The 20,192-nt window shown below is 29.6% G+C and overlaps 1 protein-coding gene across 2 annotated transcripts in view; it reads right to left on the bottom strand.

Annotated features, from left to right (window-relative positions):
• Positions 1-80: 80 nt before the first annotated feature.
• Positions 81-20,192, bottom strand: part of LOC105838260 (mannosyl-oligosaccharide 1,2-alpha-mannosidase IA) — a 601,715-nt gene continuing 581,603 nt past the window's right edge. For both annotated transcript variants that reach the window (XM_036282748.1, XM_012683690.3), the window contains 6 exons: positions 11,318-11,497; positions 8,624-8,837; positions 5,591-5,815; positions 5,098-5,303; positions 4,237-4,431; positions 81-3,781 (listed from right to left, as the gene is read on the bottom strand). In XM_036282748.1, coding sequence (XP_036138641.1) covers positions 3,659-3,781; positions 4,237-4,431; positions 5,098-5,303; positions 5,591-5,815; positions 8,624-8,837; positions 11,318-11,497 — 1,143 coding nt within the window. In that variant the 3' untranslated portion in view covers positions 81-3,658. The remainder of the gene's footprint in view (positions 3,782-4,236; positions 4,432-5,097; positions 5,304-5,590; positions 5,816-8,623; positions 8,838-11,317; positions 11,498-20,192) is intronic.

Consider the following 20,192-nt stretch of genomic DNA (forward strand, 5'->3'; position numbering starts at 1 on the left):
ATTATATATTTGCCAGTTAATACTTATTCTCAAAATTGGAATAAATATCTGGAAAATGGAAATTGACAGAGTGAAGTATATAACGTATTATCAATATTTATTTATTTCACTGATCATGACAAAGTAATAATTACGTAAAGCTGTTAAAAGTAAAACCCCGTTATCACTAGATTGTATATTATATTTACAAGTATAGTTTGCATCTGACAAAATTTTTTTATATGACATATTTGTTTTCTTCTTTAATATATATATTTCTCTTGTGGCGCGTAATCCTCGGCTCATCGTACAAAGATCAGGCGAGTAAAGCTAATCATAAGATTTAATTTTTGTTCTCTTTCCTTTCTCTCGTTATCACTCAAATAAACAAACTGTAAGCGCCATCATTGCCATAAGAAAAGATTATTGTACCCAAAACCCCGTTCAGTGAAGTATTCCAAGTAAAATACTCTAGTTAACAATAAATTATTAAATATCTATTCACAAATGTATGTATAGGCTATCATTATTACTATCATCGTCGCCGGACACTGCCATTCTCGCCGTTATTCTCGATGTCGTTATCACTATTTTTACATACACATCACCTGGGGCTTACTGTATTTGTGTGTGTGTTACCAATAGAGACCGGAGATTTGAGAGATTTCATGGTGATTTAAAAAATTGTAGGGTATTGAAACGCGTATCGAGATGATAGTCACTATCGCCATTAACATGCACGGTATACTTTATCACAAGTAATTATCGATACTATAAAAATTCACCATAAAATCTGATTATTTTTAATAATCCATAATATTATTTATAAGAAAACAGATAAGTTTAATTATTAATAACAAACAATTATCTGTAATATCAAATGAATCAAGTATTACAAAATTGAATTCACCCTTCTTGAATGAGATATTGTACATCGTTTTATGAATTATCTTGAATGAGTTATACCGATGGTTAACTAATCGTAATTCGTTTATAATAGTCAGAATATAGAAAATAATAGTCTAAGTACAGAATATATACAAAGAACATTATTTTAAATGTAATATTATTTAATTTCAAATTTTATCCCTTTTTATATTATATTCTTAATTACGATACAATTGGAAAACAAAGGCCTATTTATCAACGATTAATGTTAACCAGTTTGGTATAACTCTTCTCTAGAGTCTCTTAACATAGATGCTTTTTAAAATTGTATTGACATTTAAGAAGTATCATGATAGAATCTCTTGGATCTCTTGGAAGATGTGACGTAAAATGAAAACGACCAAATGGTCGATTATAATTGGTTGTTACGCTTTAAAAATCAATATAATCGCGCAGCTAATCGTTTTGCTTCATTCAGATACATAAGAGTGAATGTTCATGCGCGCATTTGTGCGCGTGCATGTATATCTCATAATATAAATCTTCTTATTTAGTCTACCTGTGTGTGTGTGTGTGTGTGTGTGTGTGTGTGTGTGTGTGTATGTGTGTGTGTTGTGCACGTGTATTTTCTATTTCGCGCTTGAAGATGATGTTTCAAAATCTCGCCTTTGAAACCTCATCTTACCGGAAAAATGTAGCGCAATAACTCTGTACTATGTATATATTAAGTAACTTTCCGGCCGTTTTTATCTCATCATCGAGTGCGATGTTAATTGATTGTTTGAAAATTCAATAAGAGATACCATCGAGGTCAAATTTATTGGAGGAGAGTGTTTTACAAAAGCTCATTCACGAGATGGACCCGTAAAAAATCAGAGTCTCTTTGCGATATAAATGGTCACGGTTGTTGTTACTGAAAGGACTTAATTACAATTATAAGTCCGACTCTGAACACTGCGAAAATGCGTGTCTTTGAGAGATATATATGCTACTGCTTCTCTAATTGTTTATCGCTGGATATTGCAGAATCCAATTTGGACGAATCAATTCTTACATTCGGTATAAGCGCTATTTATACAATTATATGGTGTTTTTTTTCTAAAATCCCATTCTATATCTCGCACTCCTTGCATAGAATATGACTTTCTTATAATCTTTATATACACGTCTCTACCTCTCATTATAAACTTTGCTAATTAATCGCCCGCTAGTTAACTGCTTTACAACTACGATATTCGACTGACTTGCAATGATGATCGCCGTTGTTGCAAACGCACGACCGCATTCGTACATTCGGTCTACACCCTCTCCGGGTGTCCTCTTCATTTCATTCTATTTCGATTAGCTCGCCATACAAAAAGCACGCACGCTCGCACCGCAATCGTGAGACTGACAGTTTGGTTTGTGTACTTTCTACTCTTTTCCTTTGTTAAAAAATTCTGTAGGTAGGAACAGAATTGGACTGGAGGATAAAAAAATTGTTGGATGGTCAAAATCTTTTTGAGAGGCACCGAAAAAACGAGGAAAGAGACGCGCGTTAAATGTTAGTGTTACAAAATGTTACATGGGACGTTTTTTTTTTAAATAGTAGTTCGACGATTTATCGTTATTTACCTTTTTTCTTTTTTTTTTTTTGATTGATTGACAGTTTCATTTTCGAAGTTTTACAAAACAAGTTTATATCGATTCTTGGTGTCGACATAAAACTTATCTTCATTTGACTATATGTGAAAGTAATTTACATAGTTTTATTAATTAACAACAACAATTCACTGAATACACAATGTAAATCATCAGAATTTAATATGTGAAAGAATATTAACAGAGACACTGTATGTAAAAAGACATTATCAACAATTTTATTTATTAATTTAATGTTTTTTTCTAATATATAATATATAATGTAATAAACTTTCCAGTCTTAATGACGCTTCTTCGCGTTTCTGGCAGAGTTGATATTTTTTCAGAGTAAAAGTATTAACGAAAAGAAAAGAAACGCAGCTGAATCACTATCTGTCGTAATTTTTAGAGAATGCTAAAAATGTTAACATTATAAATATACGTTTAAGTGTAAATGTAAATCGCTTTGCGCTGCGGCTGGAAAAGGAAATGGGCGAAGCATTCACATTCTCGCAATATATTTTTCTATTTTCATAGCTCTCTCGCTCGTTCTCTCATTCTCACTTTCTTTTATTTTTGCTATTTACAAACGTGTGACTTAAATAACGTTCGTTAATATTTTCATTCTACTTTTTCTCACTCTCATTCTCTTCGCGCTTTTTCTTTCTCTCTCTTTTTCTCTCACATACTTTTTCTTTCATTTACTTAAAATAATTATTTTAATTTATCGTATTTTATGTATCGTTCTAGAAGGGCAGACTAATTCTTCTTCTCTTATTAATTTGCGATTTTATCGTGTTACACAATGGATCAAAATCAAAATAGATCGCGTAACAGTATTTTTACAAATAACATTTTTATTATCGTAAAGTTAATACTTTTAAATTAATTGAATGAAAGAAAATTGTTGTATTCTTGTTTTTTCGTAATATAAATTTTTTTTCAATCCACATAATGTAAAACATAATTATATAAAAAGAATCGGCGAGGAAAACACTTTCTTAATTTGAAATGAATTTCTTCAGTCTTCTACCACTATATAATTCTGATCCATTATGTATCGCCATATTTTATATATATATATATATATATATATATATATATATATTTATATCTGTCCATCACTGCCGAACGAGAATTGTCAGTTCAATCTGTTGTAAATTTGTCTGGCTTATAAAGAAGGAGCTGGGCGGTACAAAGGATTGCCCTTGATAGGAAGCACATGAGCCTCAGAGTTGAATACCCAGTCGTCCAGACTTATGAGATCGTCATCGCTGAAGAGTAAATAGAGATACTGGAAAAGATAAAATATTTTCACATCTCATGTTTTCGTACGTATTATTATACTTTCGTAACATACGTATATTTTTATTAGCTTTCTTCTTTCCGCGTCATCTACTGTTTAAATCTTAAATAATATTCTTTATTGGAATATTTTCTCATCTCAAATATTATATCTATTTCTTTTGCCTCTATAAACATTTTAATTGAAAAATTATTATTGTTTATTATGTAAGGTTTACAGGAAAAATCGTTATATCGTTATATCGTTATATTATAAAGTTTACAGAGAAAGAAAATATATAGATTAAATAGAAAATAAAAAAGAATTATCAAATCGCTACGTTGCACTATGTCAGATATAAATAAAAAAAATACTGTCGCCGAAATAAGTAAACATTTAAACGTTTAAGTCAATTTTTACGAGCAGTGTAAACCGAATCGAAATGATGCTTTGTTTCTCTTTACCTTCAACGTCTCAGCAAAGAAGTAACTTTGTTGGACGTCGTCTTTTGCCGAGTCGACCAGGTAAACATTGTTAAGTCCCGTAAATCCTCCGGGAACCCGACAATGTTTTTCCAATGCTTGAACTGCCTCCCAACCCCATTCACGATATTTTGGATCCTTTGTTAACCGCCACATTACGAAGTAGGATTCGAAAGTCTGTGGAGAAATATATCTCGTTTTACTATTCAGTAAATCATATAGATCTTATAAAAAAACAATTTTAGATAAAACAAAAAATTAATTTTGTATGTATTTTATGATTTCTATTGAGTTTATAAACTTAATAATTAAAATAACTAAAATAACTGTTTACTATTTAATAACTGGAAATAGGAAATGTACCTACTTTACTATTCTAATATACTTAATTTAATACCTAATTTACACAAGTATAAAATATTTAAATAATATATTTTTCTATTGTATATTTTATGTTTTTTATAGAAAAACAAGATTTATAAAATAATTTTTTATAAATCTTAAAAACGCTCTCTCTCTCTCTCTCTCTCTCTCTCTCTCTCTCTCTCTCTCTCTCTGGCTGCGGTCCAGTTGACGCTATAAATGCTTCGAAGCGTTTGATTGACCAATCGAAACAAAGATTTTTACGAATTGACCAATCAAAGAATGCTTCGAAACGTTTGTAGCGTCAAGTGGACCGTAGCCTCTGTCTGTCTTTCCTCGAAAAATGATAATAATAATATAAAAAGAACACGGTTGGTCTCGCGCTGCGCGTTTACTTGGCGCAAGCCACTACCATGTCTCTTGATAATGGTTTGATAATTTCTATAGTTTCAGTTTTAAATGAGAGTGCGAACGACTTACCTCAGGTCGTAGAATATAATATTTTTCGCCATTTTTTAAGCTCCTGGCCTCGTTGCCTTCGATAAAGTGGAAAGCTTCAGGGCCGAGTTTTGTAGCGCTTCTGTCATATGATTCGTGACATGTGTTAGTCAAACCAGCGGCGATGTTCATGTATTTGTCAGACAATTCGTTTTCCAAAGTTTTAGCGCCCAGAGCAAACATACCGCCTACAAAGCATGCCATAATAACGTTATTGACAAGTTCCTTCTTTTGTTTTGAATTGTTTGTTATATTGATATATTGGCTGCGTTCCGAAATTCACTGAAAATCTATAGTTTATGTTACGTATACTATAGATTTTCAATATTGGAATTTTGGAGCACAGCTATGTAGTTCATTTATCTTAAACATAATAAATAATGCCTGATAAATTAAATTTTCGATAGATACAGCACATATAGCGGAGTTATCCTAATGGTATTATAATTACACTGATGTGCATAAAAAAACTTACCGGCGAAGCAAGCTAAGTGACCCATTTTATGCTCGAGCCTGTCGTATTTTAAATCCGACACGTATACAAGTTTGCCAGGGGATGTCTTGATCATGTGCTCGGTTATAGCGGCTATTGCGTCGTCGTACATTTCACGTGCCTCGACGTCCTCCTTGCCCGACTGAATCCAAGCTTTCAGTAGGTACTCATAGAAACTGTCGCCGAGTCCACCGAGCGACATATGATCTGCAATTTCCACGGAAATATTTCTGTCGTAAATAAATTTCATACAAATTCCAAGAGAGTTCACAATATAATATTTCTCCGAAGATCAACGAGATTTGCTGTATCTCTTTTTCATCTATAAATTTTTAACAAACTTAATGTAATTTTTATATAAATATGTCAGACAACTAATATTGATGTAATTTTTATATAAATATGTCAGACAAATAATGCTTTTGTATGCATTTAAAGAATGCATATGAGAATGAGAATTTAAAGAAGAAGAAAGGCGTTTTTAAATTAATAAAAAAATACTTGACTTGGATTTGATTGAAGAATAAAGGAATGAAAAGAAAATACGAAGAATCCGGGATATTACATCGTCTTATTATGTTTTCTTTAGATTGAAGAAAAAAATATATTTTTAAAATATTGTCAAAATTAATTAATAATTAAATAAATTTATATAATTTCTATAACAAGTTGTGTCAGTATTAATAGTCACAAGAATTATAAGCTTTATCTTATTTTAGATCTTGAGATAATCGATTTGATTTATTTAAGTAAAAATTAGAAGACTTGACGTTGATAATATGTATAACAATTTGTGTTAATATCGATATATTTGATGAAGTAAACAGTAAAGTATATTTTATCTACAATATTCATAATAATTAATCATGTTATCTTAGATCTTAAAATAATCAATTTGGTTTATTAAAGTGAAAATTAAAAGATTTAAAATTGATATATTCTTCGGCATGGATTATATTAAAGAAAGTTTTAGAATATAAATAATAAGATTTGTTTTCCCTCATTCAAAAACTTCCAATACAGCAGTTGCTCTTATTTCCCATTCCTTTCATGTTAAAGCGAAATTAAAGACTTGCGGGCGACTTCGTTTTGCAAGATAAAAGGATGTTCGGCTGCCTTAAAAGAAATACCGCTTTAATACGGATAGCAATGGTAATCGCTGTGAGATAAAGGAATGCTGGAAGAATCTTTTCCCGGAAAGGAGTTTGTTCTTCGCGCTACACGTCTACTTCGATCACGTTTGAAGAAGGTGAAACAAAGGGCACATTTTTTGATTTCTACTGGGTTAATTTCTAGATGCCTTGGGCTAGCTAAAAGCACGGTTTCCATTTTATGTGAGACCTACAATGAAAGGCTGTACGATCGCACTTTATCTCATTGCTTAGTACTCTCTCGGGACTGTGGTAAGAATGCGTGAAAATATATGAAAATCTGTCGAATCACATGAGATTAGAGTTTCATTAAATAAATACATTTTTTGAGAACAGTAATTTTTATTTGAAGAGGCAATACGTTATATCTTTTGATAAAAAAAGCAATAACATATCGCTTCTTATTGTTATACTTCGAAAAAATGCCCGAACGAATAAGATTAATAATGTTTTATTCAGAAAAATACACAAAATTCAATTGTATATTGGGGACAATAAATTTTATCAGAGAAATATCATAGTTACTATGTCAAGTATTTGTCATATTTATTAGATAAAAAAATTAATTGTTTGGTTTATTATATATATCTATTTATTTAAATATGTTTTACACATCAAAAGGTTTTGTTCGAGCAATAAGTTTTTTTTTGGGGGAGTATTACACATTTATATACAGGTGTGCACTAGAACAAAACCATGAAAAATGTAGGAAGGAATGTGCGTTGAGGGTAGATACCGAGCGGTTTAGATGATATATATCCTCGAAGATTTCGTCATACGTGCAATGAGAAGGTACGCAGGCGCAAGGGATTTAGGACCTGAAGTAAAGGATGATAAATGCGATATTCAAGATCGGCTATGGTGAAAACGGTGTCGACGCTGCGAGCGTCTTTTCACGACGCGACATGAGCCGACGTTTGTAATGCGAAATGGCGAAAACGGGACGGTCGTAGCTGTGCGGATTTTTTATTTCGCGGCCGTGAAAACTATTTTCGGTAATTGACGAATAGTCGTAAGATTACAAAAATATTTCGTGTAAAATATACTACGATCGAAAATTTCTTAAATGTAAAATTATAGCAATAAATTACCAGATCACATTAAGATCGTATTAAAGATATTCAGCAATTTCTTCGGAGATCTTCGATTGCAATTTTTGCTAAATAAAATAAATTTTATATTCATGATTTTAAAGAATTCATTTTTAGTAAATTTTATATAAAAAGAAACTATAAATGTATAAACTATTATTTTTACCTCTTTAATTTAATTAGATCATATTTCATTTTAGTAATAAAGCATAATGTTTCTGAGAGAAAAGAATGCCGTTAAAAAAACTTATTAATTGATAGAGACAACTTTCTTCTAAAGAGGGGAAACATTTTAAATTCTGTGACACAGAAACAAATGTATAAAACATTAACAGAAATGCATTAATTTATATATAAATATATATATATATATATATATATATATTTCGAAAATGTAAAATATTGCAATATATGTATACACATATATCGCAATATTTTATATTTTCGGAATACATTTCATTTTGAGAAAAATATCCGTTGATATTTAATCGAATAATCCAATGTTATAGTAACAAACAGATATAGCCAATGAAAGTTATATATCCAATGAGAAATCGAATCGGATATGTCTACTTTTCATCAAATAATTATGATCGAACCTAGAGTTTCATCAGTAACAAAATTAATAATCGGCTATTTAATATAAATTCATTGGAAATTTTTCTCAGTGTTTCATTAAATATTTATAAATAATTCTCTAAATAAATTAGGTTTGCAAATATTAATAAAAAAGTATAGAAGATGAATATAAATATAATGTAGATTCCACTTACGTTGACCCCACTTTCCTGTTCTTGGATGGATATAATTCGGATAAAGACCCTTTGGTTTGTCCAGACTTTTCAGAACCTTCCTTACATTCTCAACTTTGCTCTTGAACACTGGATTATTCGTTATATCGCTCAAGTAGGTAAACTCAAGATGCATCGTTCCGATTTCGGATAAAATACTGCACCCGCTGCTCGCCCAACCGTAATTCTTGCTGGCCTGAAAAATAAGCGCAAGTTTCTAACTAGAACACATCGCGAGATATAAAACGTTCAAAGTAATAAACGAATAGGTCAAGTATGATAATATTTTAGAAAATTATAGTACTTTGAAAAATAATAGAATAATATGAAATATTTTGCTATAAAGAAAGAAAAAAATACAATAAGAAACATTAATTGATGCCAATTTTGTTTTTGTAACAAATCATACGTATTATATATATATATATATGTATATATTATAGATTTATTAATTCTTATATAATAACTAATATAATGACATGTTAAAGAAATCTGAATATAATTCTAATATATATTTTGCAAGAGAATTTATTTATGTGTTTATTCATTTTTAAAAATAAAAAACAAATATGAAAAACAAATAGATTATAACATAAATAATATAATCTATGAGAGCAGTCCAAATATGCTAATTCTTTATGAAAATCATCAGAATATTAAAAATAATATGGAAATTTTGTAGAATAAAATATAAAACGGTTTTAAGTAATTAAAAGTCATTGTTAATGCATTGAAAATAAAAAAAACACTTAGCAATCTGTTCATCGGATATCACCTGAATACTCTAACGAGGATTTGGATAGATGAAGATCGGATGGGAAAAGCATAATCGCTTTATAATTTAATCTAGCCAATTAAACTGCCCGCCATAATTGCGGTAAAATAGAGTATGCATGCGACGTAGAATTTGCATGTATCTTTTGTTATTAAAGGAAAAAAGAGAATAGAAATTTTTTGTATGAATGTATCGTGCGCAACAAATTGTTGAATATATTATAAAAAAAGTTGCGTATATAATGTATAACAAGCAACACATTTTTGACATTTTTATAGCTTTATATATGTGCAATTTGATAAATTGATAGCTGCAAAAATATTGAAAAAACTACTATCATGTATTATTTTTTCTATATAAAAAGAGCATGGATAGGAAGAGAACGCATCGTTCAAATAAAACATATCAAACAGAATAATAAAATACACGAAACTTTTTTAACTAGGTAACAAACTCATTTTTTATTATACACATTTCTTTTTTCATGTCATTTTAAATTAAAAAAAAATTATAATGTGCAGTATAAAGATAAACACTCGACAATTAGTAACGTGAATTAATGGAAACGTTAACACTAATTATGAAATGAACACTAATTATCATTAAGCGGATTGAGTTCATTTTGGTAAACGACTGTTGCATCATAATCAAAATCAAGTTCTTTTCATTTCTTGTTTTCTTGCATTCTCGATAAACACGTGTAAGCTAATTTTTCGATAAGATTGCGTATTAGATTCAATTGTTACTGTATGTTATTTGCTGTACTTTCAATTTATGTAGAAGAGAAGATAAGATTATGATCACTTGTAAATATGTAACATATGGATAAAATTAATCTCACAATCAGTTTAAATTGCTAACATTAAAGATATAAGTTTTTCTCACATTAAACACACTAAATCGACTATTTTTTTATGGAAAATCTTTCTCTTTATTTAATTTGTCGATAATTACTTAATGTTATTTTATCACCAAACAATTAATATAAATGAATATAAAAGATAGAAAGTAACGTACATGAAACATACATGAATAGATCGTCCATCATAGGTGAAACTAAAGAATTATATTTGTTTCTTGTAGTCTCATTATCCATTCAATTAGAATTTGCATATTAATCGTACACTTTTTTCGATGTGACTTGATGAAATTGTTTCAATTAAAGTGCAACGTTATTGTCACATACAATAATTAACAAGAAGCGTGCAAGAACGAAAACACCACGTTTCTGACGTAGCTTTTTTTATATTATAATCGTGCACAAAAGCTATTTGTAATTGTGTATTTGTATTGCATGTTTTGTTTGTCAATAGATCAACAGTTCGTTCACTGACAAGAATTATAGCAAGCATCAGATTTACAAAGACATATACAAAAACACTTTTTTTATCACCAACTTTATTACAATTTTCTAATTATTTAAAAAATTATATATATATAATATGTATAGTAATATTATATATATTTTTCATAGATATTATATAGATTCGTTATAGATTTAGTATAAGCAATATAACAAGTACATATAAAACTTAAAAATCTCTCTTTATTAGAAGTATAATCTTTTTTTATTATAATCTTTTTTGGACTTTTAATTTTCAATATTAAATATATACTGTAAAATAGTTATCCCAAGAAAAAATTTTTTTTTAACTCAACTAGTTTCTTTGATACTATTAAAATATATATAAGTAGATTTTTTAATGCAACCTGTACAAATATGATATTATGTATCCGTGATTTCTTGTTTTGTCTTTTATTTCAGTGCAGTAAATGAGTACGGTCTTTTTTTTGGGGGGGGGAAGAGAAGTAAAGTTAATGTAATATCAAGGTACATCGAACCTGTCTTGGCGCGTTGATGCGAGCACTGGCGAATTATGGCAACGAAAAGCCGCACTTACCCCGGTATGAAGGTTGATGAGGGAATGAGGAATTCCGGTTTCCGTCTGGAAGGCAGGCAGCATCCGTTCGCCGAGCTGTGCCGCCTTATCCCGGAACATTACGTCTCCCGTGAGAGCGTAACAGGCAAGCAGGCTTCCCATGAAACGAATATTCGTCTCAAAGAGCGATATTTCGGAGTTCTGAAACAAAACGAGTAAAACGTTTGGATTAATAACGCGTGGATCGTTACTCGTGAATGGAAAAATTATCGTAGCATGTAATATCGCACATACACACATATATACACGCATCCGTCATCTTTTTATATAATCAATTATTACATTGTGAATATATATATATATATTTTTTTTTTTCGTTCCCATTGAGAGCTCACTATAGTATAATACACTGCGTATTATAAATTATAATAAACTAAAGTATTATTGCACTTTATATCTTTATATCTGTAAATATATTATAAAATTAGTTTTTTACAGTTTTATATATAAATGGTTGTAAAGACTATCACATTTATACAGATAGCACGTATTCTTACGTATATTTAAAAACTTCTTGGTGTCACTGTCTTTCACTTGGCGCCTCAACTTTTATAGTTTGTATTAAAAGTCATTATATAAGTATCTATAATAAAAGCTTGTGAAATTATAGCTTTCTTCGCGTACTTTAAGTGAATTTATTAAAGGTAAAAACAAGTTTTCTGTGTTAATAATTTTACAATGCAAATTAGTTAAAATAAAAGTATAACAGGTCGAAAAGTTTTTATAAAAATTTTTCAAATGTTAAAATGTTTTTATAAGTGATTTATTCATCATGTAACATGTATAAAAAATACAAATATTTCTTTATAGCTGTTAATAATTTGGGAATAAAATGATTAATTTTAAACAAGATGAGAATAAAATTTAAATATTTTTAAATTAGTAATTACAAGTAAAATGTAAATATTTTTTACATTAATAACATTTATAACTTAACTTGAGCTTAAATTAGCTTGTGAGACAATTATTAAAATTAATTATTAAATAAAAAAATTGTTTTTTTCAAGTAAAATTTTATAATTAAATATTAAAATTATTTCTGTCTGATAATTTATTTCTCTAAAATATTAAATTTATTTATTAAATATATTTGAAAAAAATATAATTAATTTTAAATAATAGATTAAAGAAAAATAAATAAATAATGCACTTTTATCTTTAAGAATTAGAGAAAATATAATATAACCGAAAAAATATATATTCCAAATAAATAATCACGAAATGCAACGAAGTGTTTGAATAGATGGAAATGGAGATGAAGAGAATATTTGTGTACACGCGCGCGCATGTATGCTTGTGTTATGCTTAAGATTTGTGGCATTGCAGTTTCATTCATCATGTAGAAACTCAATCTGCATCATCCATGCGATGATGTAAATACATGGATTGCACTATTCATATAGTAAGCAATGTTATATAACGTTATCAGTAACCAAAAGTAATAATATTTGGAAGAAAAATAAAATGTTTCTTTATAGTTTAAATAAGTAATTTTTTGGAATTATATTACAATTTATATACATGTCATATCAATGATTTTTAATGTTTATTATACAAAATGTTATTTGAAAAATTATTTTAATATTTAAATAATTTAAATTACAATATTAAGTAATATCTGTTTAAAATAATATATATTTTTAAATATATTTTAAATATATTATTACTCATCGACGACGACATTGTTAAATCGATGTGACAATAAATATGACAAAAACAGAAACCTGATGTGAAACTCGATGATATTAGCAGCTGCAAAATAGAGAATAATTGTTAGTGGTTTCGTGTATCATAACAGAATAGAAAATCTGTTTTTTTTGTTTCTATATCATTTGCATTTCTCGATTTTTCGATTATACGAAAATATCTATACGGAAATATATTTAGAGTTTTTCTGAGCCATGTCAATATGTTAAGATGTATATCACGACAATCGTATTTGTATGTCTATGATCCCACTGTAATAGTTAGAGACGTTGTTGTACACATTCCGGTTATAATTACATTACACATTCATAACATGCTAGATTGACAAACGATTGGTGATTACAGTAACTCTATCATTTCTATAATACCTTCAGAGAAACTGTAAATGTATCTTAGATTGCGACTGTGTAACAATAAGCAACAATATGGAGATTAATTTATTCGTATATAGGAAGAATGGTTTTTCTGAAATACAGTATCGCCCAAAAGTATATCACTTTTAGGTTTTTTAAGCATAACTTTTATTTAAGTAAATCAAATGGATTAAATTTTACAATAAATATTTTGTCAAATTTCATAATATTATATGATACAAAGTATACCTAATACTATAAGATATTTATTGTAAAATCTTAAATCCATTTGATTTACTTAAATAAAAGTTATACTCAAAAAACCTAAAGGTAATATATTTGTCTCTTATAAAAATATAAATTTCTTCTTATAGCTTCCGTAACTCTACTATCGTACATAGTAATTTTTAATATCAAATTTTCTCCATTTAAGCTTTTTACATTTAAAATCATATCGTCAATATATTCTTTAAAAGCTGAATTTGAAATTATTATTATAAAATTGTTACGTTAGTAAGATAAATTCTTCGCACTAATAATATATAAATAATAGCTATGAAATAATATTCGTCAAACATTTGATAGTTACTTTATAATTAGGAGAATCTGAAAATGCTCTGATGTACAGAACCGTAGAGATAATGATGTGTGGTGCATGAAAGCGAGTAAATTGGCGTTGTTCTCACGTTTGTGAGGTATTGTGGAGCTAATTGACATTTATGATGCACGTTGCGATAGGAAGTACCGTGGGAAGTTCGTAAGCGATACATTTTCGCGTCGATTATATTCTGATATTAAATACTTCTTGTCAACCCCAAATTACATTTTACGATAAATTTTTTATCAAAGTAGTTTGATTATCACGTTTGATTATCAAACAAAATTATATATATAAACATATACTCACACACGCATGCACACATATATCTCTATTAATTTGATTTAAATTAATTTAACAATTTAATTAGAAATTTAAGATGACATATAAGATGATAAATAGAAAGAAATACTTAATACCTTTTTATTAAACAAAAAGATTTAGTTTAAATTCTATTCGTTGATTTATTATAATGTGATATGAATTTTTACCTCTATAGACAAATAAATATGAATAAACTATTTAATAGAATATATATTCTAAAGATTTTAGAGAAGGAAATTAAAAAAAACTTGTTAAAGAATTTTTTTACTATCTTTCGAAATCTTAACATTTTTTCACAAAGAAAATGAAATTTGTGTGTAGTTCATATGTTAGGATATCGCTTCGATTTCTTAAACAGTTAACTTTGAAAAATAAGACAACGCTATTATGTACATTGTGCTATTATTTTTAGTTTGTAAAGCGTGATTAATTGATTTGCTTATCTAAAACTTGACGCTACATTCTTATTATTGTTTTTTATCAAAGTGCAGATGCTTGAGTAACACACTACCAGATTTTGCACTCGATGATAAATTATAAAAATGTAAAATTACAATTTTGCAATATATGTATATATATGTATATGTATGTATGTGTACTCATGAAAACGTATTATATCATCTAATTTTATGTTTAAATGTAACCGTATCTTTATATATATTTCTAAATCATGATATTGATGTATATACATATGTATCATCTATTTGCGGATATAACAAGCCTTCTCTTCTTTATTTTTATATTTTTATATATTTTTATATATTTTCTTTTTTGTTATTCTTTTTCTTTTTTTCCTATTTTCTTTTATAACAAACTCCTTTTTCTTGCATCAACATCTTGCGCTTCATTTACAGTGCTGCAAATATCACACACATTATATACTTACACATATCATTACGCACACATACACATTTCGCATTGATAATTGTAGTAGCATGTGATACAATCTAACTATATTCCTTTTGGATTCATGAACATGCGTACCCTCCTCTTCTATGAACATAGTACACGGATCTGATGAACTGTTGGCATTTTACACGCGAATCTTTGATTACCTACACTGTTGCCGTTTTAATCTGGATGCTTGAAATGTAGCGTGTTGAATGATATTAAAATCCTGCTGATAATTGGTCCTAGATAAGTATCATTACATATTTCTGTCTTTTATTCATTCATTTTTAGCAAATAACAAATTCTGTCAGAATGCCATAACAGATTTGCAAAAGATTTTTGTTCTCAGAATATATAATTTGAAATACAGAATCATTGTAGATTTTGCATAAATAAAATCTAGATATAAAGGTGACTTGATTTGATTAGACTTTTTTTCTTCAGGTTAATATCTAAAAATTCAGTGTAATATATAAAAGCTTTAGAGAATTTAAAGAAACTTGCACAGAAAGAGACTAGTCTTTCATATATATTTTTCGTACAACTTGTGGCACCGTATTCGATATAATCTCGCAAAAATATTCTATTTGTTGTAGCAGAGAAGATTGTTGGTTGAGGTAGATTTGTAAAAAAACGTTTTCACATCGCGGAACTGTTATTTCACGGCTCTCCGATCCGATCCCCATCTGGTTGATTCCGGGGGTGGAGTCGTCGGTTGAAATAAAGCCAGACAAGAACGTTGGCTGCTAGGCGTCACGCTATTTTCCACTAGCTCAGCGGCATGTCGGGCACCCTCGTCCCTCCTAATCTCACTCTCCGTCCTCGCCGTCTTGCAGACACGTTGTCAGTTCTGTATAAGATCTCCTTATCGTCTTGCGTATCTCTTTGCGTACAATGGCCAATAGCTGCGGGCATTTCAGTGCGAAACGTAATATGAACGCACTATAAATTGTTACTCGTTCATCTTCCTATGCCAAGAAGACAACGTTGTTTGTCGGATACTATGAATCGCAATATACACGATAATTTCTTATCAACTTGTAAAAATAAACGTTTAGTATATTTCTCAATTACTGTATAAATGCACTTAAAAAAATTGTAACAGATGTTATTCTTGCAGAGCGTGAAAGTTATGATTATACCGTCATTTTCGAGTACGGTTGTCGTAAACGGAAATGTGCCGAGGCAACTCAAGCGAAAAGCATTGTGAGGAGCGAAGTCAATTGTTCGAAAAGGGTTCTTTAACGGGTAATGGGGCTATGGTCGGATACTTGGGTGGATCACGGGTGTCGATCCTTAAATTGTTTCGTAAACTGTGGGAAACTGAAATTTTTTAAACATTTAGGAATGGTGAAACTCTTAACTTTGACATTAGCAAAGTGTTTCCCCAACTATTATTCGGAAACGTATAAAACGGTTTTGCTACAATATTAAAAAATTTAGTTCTCTCTCTCTCTCTCTCTCTCTCTGTGTGTATGTGTGTACACATATATACATATATAGATTTGAAAATAATTTTTGTTAGACTTTAAAATAATTATAAACATTTTCAAGCATGATAAGAAAGCAAAAAGTTTTGATATTCTAGCAATCAGTTTACGCATTCTACATAATTATTTTGTGTGTGTGATGTCAAAGAAAATTATTTTTAATTTTATATTTATTGTAGCCAAATTTCTAGACGTTTCAGAAAAACTGTGCTTTTCGTGTATAATTTTATTTTTTTTGAGTGAATTACTAAATTATCTGTTATGTCGAGGATTTTCTAAGATTAGCATAAAACAGAAAGAAGAAGAGATAAAATTGATATGATATAAAATTTCGATCTAAATAATCATAAAAAATTAACTGTAGTAGAAAAATTATAGTTAAATATTGCGAAATACCTGTGTATTTATAGGATCGGCGTTACATCGAAAATTGAGAAAAAAGAGCAAAATAGATATACAAAGATATATAAAAGATATACAAAGTATTAAATTTTAAAAACATTTATTGCGATCTCCGATATAGGTTGTTGCTGTACTGTAACATTTTATTCCATTTTTGTAAAAGAACTAAACAATTTTTATATAAATGATACGAAACTCATGTCTAACGATTCGTGAGAATAATAGTAAATAATTAGACATGTAATTAAAGAAACGAATAAAAATAGAGCCGACAGTAGTTGAACTGGTTGCGGTTTCGTCGCAGTCCTATTTTCTCCGTTACGCACACTGAAACATGCCACATAAGTTTGGTAACATAAAGTCTTGTAAATGCAACATGACCTTAAACATGGGTCACTTGTTTGGCCTTGCAACCGCGTCGCTTTCAGAAGTTCTGCGACTTTAGTAGGATAAAATTACATTGTGGAGAGTAACAAGAGTACGCGGTGAACGAAGAGGAAACCAGATATTTCCGAAATGCGATAATTTGTTCTCATTTGTCATCTTGGTCTTGTTTTTATTCGTTTATCTGATCGGTAATATCTCTTTGCTCTACTTCGTTTTTTCAGTTTATCGATTAAATGATATCCAATAGTAATATACTTTATTTCCTTGAAAATGATTATTTAAACGCGTGCCGAATATTCAATATTTCTAAGTATTAAAATTGACTGTTATCTGTTATTTATTCATTATAAAATACAATGTTAAAATTGATGTCAAATTCTGCCTCTTCTAATCTATCATGTAAAATATGAATTTGATAAAGTTTGGATAAACTATGAATATTATGAATTATAATTTAAACATTACACATTGTTTAATGATTAAAAATATCCTTAAATTTATTATAAATATATAATAATTGCTAAATTACTAAGTATTAGATCATTACAATGTTGTCGTATTTTTATCGCACTCCTGTTAATATTACTAAATTGTTAATAGTTCTGTTACTGGGTCTTCTAAGTTTTAATCGTAGCACTTTACGAGTTTCTTTCATGGAAAAGCTGTCCGAGAGAGAAACGCAAAACTTGGATATAATCATCGGTTGTGGTTACGCGGCTATATTAGGCGGGACGCGTTATAAACTCGATTGCGAGAAGCTCTCGCGTGCTTTTGCGCCACTTGTAAAGGCAACTTGTACAAGACTGCACAGCTCGGCAGATAGTCACGGAAGCACTCGCGCGAGTAACAAGTTTCGACACGCCTTTATACACGCTCCACTTTTGTCGGAGCCTTGTACGATAGTTTGCCCTCCTAGGCCAGTAGACGTGAGGTAACAAAGGAATTTTCCTAGGAAGGGATTCGGTTATCTTCGGAAACTGCCGCGGGGAAGAAAAAGTGTTATACTTGCGATAATGCCGTGCGTTGCATCGCCAGGTTGACGAGGGGATGACTTTCGAAGTAACAACAAACTCTTTTTAGGATCTCGTTTCCTTTGCCCTTATCTAACGTGTCAAATGATACAGTGAGTTACCAAGATGATAGGGAATTCGAGTAGCTAAAAATTCAAGTTAACAATTTGCTTTATTAATGTAACTGCAAAACAAATGCAAGGATTTTGTGTATGATAGTTGTGTGTGATAATTTGTTGTTCGGATATTATTAGTTAATATTTCTATTGAGCACTAAACTAAAGAATCTTGACACATTATGTACGCTCTTGTATATCTGACAGTTCTATTCTTCACGGTACTGCCGCACATTTATTACACAGAGGGTAAGACGAAGGCGGTTTTCGGTGGATGGAAGAGAACGTATTTAACGAGACCAGTGGAGAATGCACTAAGAGATCGTAGATCTCTTGAACGAAGAGAATTACGGAGATCAAAAGAAAGATGGTTTCTCTCCTTTATTCACGCATTATTCTCGATAATAATAATTGACGGCCTTTTTGATATCTGTTTCCAAGAAAGAAAGCTAAACAGAAGATAAATAGATAAATAGATGAAGATATATTTTTATTCTTACATAATGTAATTTTTCTTAAAGGTTATAAGTTATAACCATATTTATGTTCATATTTTTTTATATTCAGTATCATATGACTGCTTTAAATCTGTCAATAGTGATTTTTATCATAATCAAGCCAAGCGCAATTAACAAGTTTTTATAAATTAACTTTTTATTTAAAAATGTGCTTCACTTATACGTAAAAAGTTTTCTAATTTTATATCTAACTTTAAAGTCTTAAATTACATATTTATATGCGTACAAACATAATTCGAGTAGAATTAGAACGTATAATAAATTCAACTTTATTTATACTCAAATCCACTAATCGGGATTGCGCGATTCAAATATGTTATTAGGCAAAGTGGTAATACTAGTGGACAGCATTGAAATACGATACGGAACGCTCTAATTTCTGTCTTGTACGCCCAAGAAGATTTGTGCGCGACGAGTTGCATGCGTTCTTCGTACTTATAAGCGATGCCGATAGTGCTTCTAGTTAGAAGCTGGTCGTGGAATAGAGACATTTGCAGTTGAGATAAAACATATCGCGTGGCAACACAATGTCAAAGCAACTAAGCTATCTACCACTTATCGGAACTAAAATCACGATTTATAATGGGACATCACAAATTAAAGCGATTGAGACAGCTAATTACGTTATTTGCTTCTAAAATGCAAATTACGCATAACCTTGTATTGCAAAATTTATTTAAAAAATGATAGAATTACGGATAATCTACCATAGAATTGCAATATAGGCACACACATTCAATATAATATTATAATAATATTAAAACGTATATACTTCATTTTTTGTCTTGCAAATGATTACGTAAATGATTATTATTACTTAAAACCTTATATTTTGTGTGTATGGGTCTCTCTGGATGTGTGTGCGCGCTCACGCGCGCGCGCGCGCGCGTGTGTGTGTGTGTGTGTGTGTGTGAGACCTTATATTTTTGTATAGACTAAAAATTTTTGTATAGAATAAAAAATAAAAGATAAGTATATATTAAAAAATATTTGAACATAAACAGATGTATCTAAACACAATAAATTCAAAGTTTCTGATA

This window comes from Monomorium pharaonis, chromosome 2, assembly GCF_013373865.1.
Source record: "Monomorium pharaonis isolate MP-MQ-018 chromosome 2, ASM1337386v2, whole genome shotgun sequence".
Taxonomy (NCBI): Eukaryota; Metazoa; Arthropoda; class Insecta; order Hymenoptera; family Formicidae; genus Monomorium; species Monomorium pharaonis.